Genomic DNA, 6,532 nt, shown 5'->3' on the forward strand with positions numbered 1-6,532 from the left:
GCTCGGGGCTGGGCCGGGCGTGCCCCGCGCTCGCTCCGCCGCTATCTCCCGCGCGCAGCCGCTGACGGATGGCTCTTTAATAAGCCCCTCGTTAATCTTCCCCCGCCCCTCCGCCCCCTGCCCGTCCGTATTTTCTGGCCAGATAAGGCTACAGATTTTAGACGGTGAAATGTAGCAAAGAAAGCAAGTCCTCATTGTTCAGCCGAAGCCACTCAGCTGTGTCCCTTCGAACAAATCTCCTTTTTTCCTTTAAAAAAAAACTACATCCCTTGGGCGTTTTCATTTCAGACCATCACGTCTCTGGAGAAAGGTTCTTTCTCCTCTCCAGCTCCCAACATCTATTTTTCTTCCTCTTTGGCAAATCGTGCCCGACACCCGCTTCCTCCTCTTGTGGCCCCACTCCCCCGCCTGCCCCGTTTCCCTTCCCTCCTCTCCTTCAAGGGCAAGCTCTACAAACCCTCTGGCCTGCGTCCGCCCACACCTCCCCCAGGCAGGCCACCGGCGGCTGCTGGCAAAGAATGAAAGAACGAAATCTGAATCTGTTATGACATCTCGGGGCAAATTCTCAAGCTGGGGAGGCCACTTTCAACGTACGTTTGGGGCGCGGGGGCGCGACCCGCCAGCCTCCGCCTCAGGCAGAAACTGTGCGTTAGGCCTGCTCTCCAGGAAAACCAGACTAGTTCACCTTTTCCACCAGTCGTTTTGGCCGCAGGTTGAGCACAGGCGTAGGAACGATCCGACGCCGGGCAAGAATAGCGGGGCTGCCGCGCGGGGGCGCTGTGCTCGCGCATTCGCGCCTGGCCAGGGGAAGCTCCGCTGTCTCTTGGTTAGTCCCGGACTCCAGCAAAAACTGTCCCTCCCGGCCGGGTCAAGCAAAGACGGAGTAGGATGACGACCTATAGAGGCTTCGGGGCTGTAGGTACTTTAGTAAACCAAACCCAAGAGATTGGACCTCTTTCTGCGTGCGTCCCACTCTCCCAAACCCTCAAAACCCGCGAGATGCGCCTCCCCAAGCCGGCTCTTTGACTCACCGCAGATCTTGAGCCCCAGTTTTCTGGTGCATCCATGGGCCACGCCGCACCAGGTGTCATACGCTAGAAAGCAAAAGAAGTGCGATCAGTGAGGTTGGGAACGTGGGGGACCGGGTCGAGGGCAAATGTTTTCTGGGGTGTAGGAGGCAGGTCTTTCACCAGTGCTCCTCAGTAAGAACTCCTTCCCGAAAGGAGCAAGGAGCCAGATCCGTGGGCCGACGGGCAGACTCGTGCCCTTCGAGTGCCCGTCATACTCCGTTTCCGTCCCCACCTTCAGTTATAGAGCGGGGTCTCTGGAAGGCCGAGAACCCAGGGGACCCGCCAGGCCTCCAAGCGACACTGGAAGGAGAAGGCGCGGGTCGGAGTGGGGCAGGGCCGACCCCACGTGCAAAAGACGGGGCCAGGCTACTCGAGTTACCCAACACCCACCCGCCAGGCCCTGTCCCTTGGCCTTCCGCCTTGTGGACTCCTAGGGCGACCACAGCAGCCCGGAAAGGGAACACAGAGACATCTGGGACCAAAACGTCTCATAATTTCTTGGCGGGTCTCCAGCCGAGTGGCAGCTTAAAATAAACTGGCATGAAATGGGGTCGCGGAAGAGTTCAGGAATTAATTGGGTGAAAAATAGTATTTGACTAGATGATCGGGCTCGCATGGCTGCTCTTCAGTCGGACCCAGAATCGGGAAACAATAGTGCGCCTCGGGTCCTCGTCTCCGATCCCTTCTTCCCAACCTGCCCCTCATTAACCCTTCCCTCGTGTGTCTCGAGTTTGGAGCAGGCGAACGCAAAGGGAATCGGGTGCCTTTGCTCCGGGTCCGAATCGCAGACCATTCTGCTGCGGTGTTTTCCTTCATTGCCAGATTGTTCTCAAACTCCTCTGGGTCTATGCTGCCCTCGAGGTTCAGCTTCCAGGAAGGTGCCCGGGGGTGCTTGTGGAGCCCGCGCTCGAACTGGTGTGGTGGGCCCAGCGTGAAATACCCTTCGTATCTCTCAAAGCAAGGCACCTCCAATCTTTCCCATCCCCCACCCCACCCTGGCCCAGCCTTCAGCCCCGCGCGAATGTTGGCGGCGATAAGGAGAGTGACATCCATTAAACCCGAGGCACAACAGAGCCCCAGCGGGAAGAAGAAATAGACCGACGTCAGTGAGACAGCATGTCACAGATGGAGTTCCTGCCTCAGACAGCAAATCGGTGCAAAAGCAAAATCCTTATAATAATACCTGGCGGGTAAAGAGCTATTTCCACTCAATAAAGTGTTTTTGGTTTGAACGCCATCTCGGATAATACTCAAAACAACCCTTTGAAACAAGCAGAGTGTTAATCTTAATGCTCATTTCACAAATAAAAACACAGGTTCAGAGGGGTTAAGTGAATTTTCCAAGGTTACTTGGCTGGGACATTGGCGTTCAGACCCTATGCACTGCCTTTCAGAGTTGGGGGTTATAGTGAAATAAAGGGACAGCAAGATGGGGAGAGGAAGTGGGAGATCCCTTTTGGTGTAACGAAGGTCCAGAAGACCCAGTGGCGAAGAGCAGGAGAAGGGGTCACTGGAGCGAGAGGCCGAGTAAGGTTGTGCGGATCAAGCAAGGCCACCTCCCAGGAGAACTTGGAAGGAGAGAGAAGCGGAGCAGCAGGGCGGGCGAGGGCGTGTCTGCAAGGGAGGGTGAGAGCTGGGAGAGAGCCGGGCGAACACTCGATGTTTAGGATGCCCGCGCCGCAGCTGGGCTGCTGGGGGGCGAGCGACGGCATCCTCAGTACAGGTGCTGCGCGCTCTTCCCGGGCAGGGTCCTCGACTACCTTCCTTCTGCCTCGGTGGCTTCCGGGCGCGCCAGGCCAGGTGCGAACTCAGCTCAGCGCCTCCGCTAGTTCTCGCACCTGAGGTTGGGCATGTGCGTTAGACCGCTGGCTTGCGCCAGGGGTGAGGTTAACGGGCATGGGGTGGGATGCGGGCAGTACTCTGAGGTGGGTGAACGCAGCGACCGCCCAGCCTTATCGGGCAACAAAAAAGGGGCGGGAAATGTGGAGAGGTCTGGAAAAGAAATCCATCAAGGCCAGAGCAACAGACAAAGGCGGGCAGGCCTCGCGTTCTTCCCGGCCTGTTCCGGCCAGCTCGGCCGCCAGAGCCCGGCTCACGTGCCGCCAGGGCTGGCGGCTCTCCCGAGCCCCTCTTTGTTGTGTGGGTAATTGTAGCTCGCCTGCAGGGCGGGGAGAGGGAGCTGCAAGGGGAACTGAAACGCAACCTCGGGACTTAAAAACGAGGCCTCCGGGGCCAGGAGCCAGTAGCTGCGCCAAAGGATTGGAAAGGGGGCTTGCCGGAGAACATCTCCCCCACCTTCCTTGATGGGAACAATTGACATTTTCTCAAGCTTATAGAAAGTGCCATAAAAGCGTAGCCATAAGCCCTCCTAACCACACTGTCACTCCTAAGCCCCTCTTATATAGAAATTCTGGGGCTGTTACTACTGGAGCTGATAGATTGGGGGGGAGGGGCGCATATCAATCCAACATGGAAAAAAAAGAAAAACAATTCCCTCATCGCCACGCTTCTACAGAAAGGTAGGAAATACGTCTAAATTAAAGACAGATTCTGGAAATGCGTTGAGGAGCACATTGAGCTAGAGGTGGAGAAGCATAAAGCCCTCTTCCCCCTTTTATCTGGTTCCACCCCCCCCCCCTTTTTTTCTCTCTCTACAGACCTGTCAATTGCTAACAGATCTCCTGCCCTGGAGAAAAGAGATGGGTGCTCTCTCCTCCTGCCCTGGCAAAGCTGCTTGCCCCTTCCTGGTTCCCCACCTCTCTCCATTCAGGTTACTGCCCGCTCCTTTTTTTTTTTTTTTTTGTCCGAGATGTAATTAATTGTCTGAAATGTCGAGACTCGGTCTCAACCCGTTTTATGCACCTTTCTCACTCCTGGCTTCTCCCTCATTCGTCAATAGCTCGACGCAAATTTCCAGCAATTAGGGACCCCGAGTTTTCTAAAAGCTGCAATTAACGTCGAAATTTCCGCTGATTATAGACTTCGAGCACAGCGAGGGGGGAGTGGAGAGGGGGGAGGGGGAAGAGGGGGCCGGATCTCCGCTCAGCGAGAGCTGGATATAGAAAGCTCTATTCCCGCCGAGGCTACAGTCTCCTCACACCGCCCTCTGCCCTGACCCCCGTCGTCCCACCAAGCGAAGAAACCACACACAACAAAAACAACACTCTCGCTGCCCGTGCCTCCCCCGAAGCGAAGCCCCCAACGATCGCCACTGCTCGAACCTTGGGTGGTTCCTACTCTCCAGCGCCCCAGAATCGTCTGGCATCCCTGGCAGTCAAACGACCTCTGGCCAGCACCCAGGTCAGGGCCCCGTTTCTTTCCAGCCTCCATCATCTCTGCGCTCCCCCTTCCCTTTCCGCCAGCGCAGCCTCCTCACGTCCCAGCGCCCCCATCTTCCCCGCAGTCTATTTGATTGGAAACTGGGACAGAACCTACTTGTGGGGCGCAGGTTGGTAGCATTGGGATCCGCATTCGAGGAGGTTGCGGACGAAGAAGGGGTCGAAGACGCCATCAGCTCGGTCGTCCTGGGGCCTCTACTGTCCGGGGTCCTCGGCCAGTCGCGCGCAGGAACAGGCTGCAAAGAGAAGCGAGAGCAGTGCGGGGAGGGCTTCCGGGGTCCGGCGCGTGAGGCGACTCAGCAGTGGGGGCGCGGACGCTCCCCCAGAAGTCTGGGCTCGGGACGGAGAGGCGGGAGGAAGGGCACCTAACCGGCTGAATCGGGGTGCGCCGAAGGGAGGAGGAGACGTGCGCGCGATCTCTGGGACTCGGGCGCGGGCAACGTCGCCCGGGGCTGCTCTCCAGTCTGGCGGCGGAGCGGGGTGACCTGGAGTGCAGCGCAGAGACTAGGGGAGCCCAAGGCCAGTGCAAAACGCGGAGGTTGGAGGGATAGGGGTAGGAGGGCACTGGAGGCTCAGTGTGCGATTTTCCAGCGGAGCCGCGACAAGCCCCATTGGGCTCTCAGCAGCCTGAAGGCGGGCAGGCGGGGGGAGTGCTCACGGGGCGGGCACGTCTGGTTCGGTGTCTGGTTCCCGTTGTTGTGTCTGGCTAATTCCCTGGAAAGAAGGAGGCTAACTGCTCCGGGGACCGGGGACTTTGGTGAGACAAGGTGAGGCGGGGAAAGGGTCCACATCTTTACGTTCTATCTCTGACTTGGTCGGAAAAGAACTACAATCACCCTGCACTCCAGACATTAAGAAAGCAGCGGGTCGGAAACCTCGTCTCTCTCCTGTCCCACCTCGCTTTGAGCCATCCGGGAGCCTAGGGTGAGGCTCGGTCCGGGTTTTTGTGTTCCCTCTCCACCTAACTCTCTGGGGTCCTGGGATTTCTCGCGGTACAAAGCCGGAGAGGTTGAGAGGGGCAAGAAAGGAGGACATTACTGGGGAGGCGAACTTGCCCTCTGCGCGCGGAAGGCGGCAGACTAGGATCAGTGCGCGACGCCCCTGTACTGCGCTCGGCGCTGGCGCGATGGCTGCCGAAGGCCCCGGGACAGGAGTGCGGGCCAATGTGGGATCTAAGGCTCCGCAGAGTAGCAGCCGCCGGCCACAGCCTTCCCAAGCACCCTGGGACCCCACACCTAGCCCTGCGCGCGCACTCAAACAGCAACGCAGACAGCCGGCAGACCGCCGCTTCTGGGGAAGTAACAGGTTACCGCTCGGAGTCGCGCCTTGTGGCTGCCGCTGCCCACGAGCCCTTCGGTGAGACTCGCGCTCACAGCACGGAAGCACTGGGGAAAATCGTTCTCTCTCCACCTCGGCGCGGGTCTCAGCCTCTGGGTATCCCTACGCGTGAATTTTGCTGGTGCAGGGTGGGATGAATGCAGGGCGGGGGGTCACTGCGCCGCGCACCTAGGGAGAGCCAGGAGCGGGGCGGGCGGGACGCGTTCTGCTCGGGAGGGTTGATGGCGGTCGCCGGGAACGGGGGTTGGCCAAGAAACCGTGGGTGAAGGGGACTCAGCTGAACCGCTGAAGCTGGGCACTGGGAAGTCCAGGCGGCCGCGCGTTTACCCACCTGGGCTAGGGGACAGCAAGCAGGGCGCTCCCGTCGCTCTTCCGCGCAGCGCGCTGCGATTCACTCGGCCCTGGCCCTGCCACAGGCGTGATCTTCCCGGCGTCAGCTCCAGCTGCCTCCTCGCTCCCGCCAGCACCGTCCCGCACGCGAGCTCCAGGAGGAGGAGAGAGCAGTCGGGAGAAGCAGCTGCTTGGCTTTGGGGGAGGCGGGGGCGGAGTGGGGAGGCGGGGACCCGCTCGGCGGGGGAATCACGAGGCCGCTGCTTGCGGGGGCAGCTCCTCGGCAGAGCGGTGGGGCTCCTTTGCAGGTGCCTGATCGCCTCTGGAGCTTTAAAGGGCGATTATAAATCCAGATCACGGTTTGGGGCCCGGAAAAAAAAGGCCCTATGAGTAATCCAGACCGTACTCATCGTGCTCTATTTTTTGAAACAGAGTGTCGGGTAAGACGAGGGAAGA

The 6,532-nt window shown here is 59.1% G+C and overlaps 1 protein-coding gene across 1 annotated transcript in view; it reads right to left on the reverse strand.

Moving 5' to 3' along the window:
- Positions 1-6,270, reverse strand: part of GAD1 (glutamate decarboxylase 1) — a 41,675-nt gene extending 35,405 nt beyond the window's left edge. Inside the window, exons 1-3 of the mRNA XM_029934398.1 lie at positions 6,078-6,270; positions 4,506-4,644; positions 1,032-1,094 (exon numbers count right to left, since the gene is read on the reverse strand). Coding sequence (XP_029790258.1) covers positions 1,032-1,094; positions 4,506-4,581 — 139 coding nt within the window. The 5' untranslated portion in view covers positions 4,582-4,644; positions 6,078-6,270. The remainder of the gene's footprint in view (positions 1-1,031; positions 1,095-4,505; positions 4,645-6,077) is intronic.
- Positions 6,271-6,532: the final 262 nt, after the last annotated feature.

The sequence above is a fragment of the Suricata suricatta genome, chromosome 3 (genome assembly GCF_006229205.1).
Source record: "Suricata suricatta isolate VVHF042 chromosome 3, meerkat_22Aug2017_6uvM2_HiC, whole genome shotgun sequence".
Taxonomy (NCBI): domain Eukaryota; kingdom Metazoa; phylum Chordata; class Mammalia; order Carnivora; family Herpestidae; genus Suricata; species Suricata suricatta.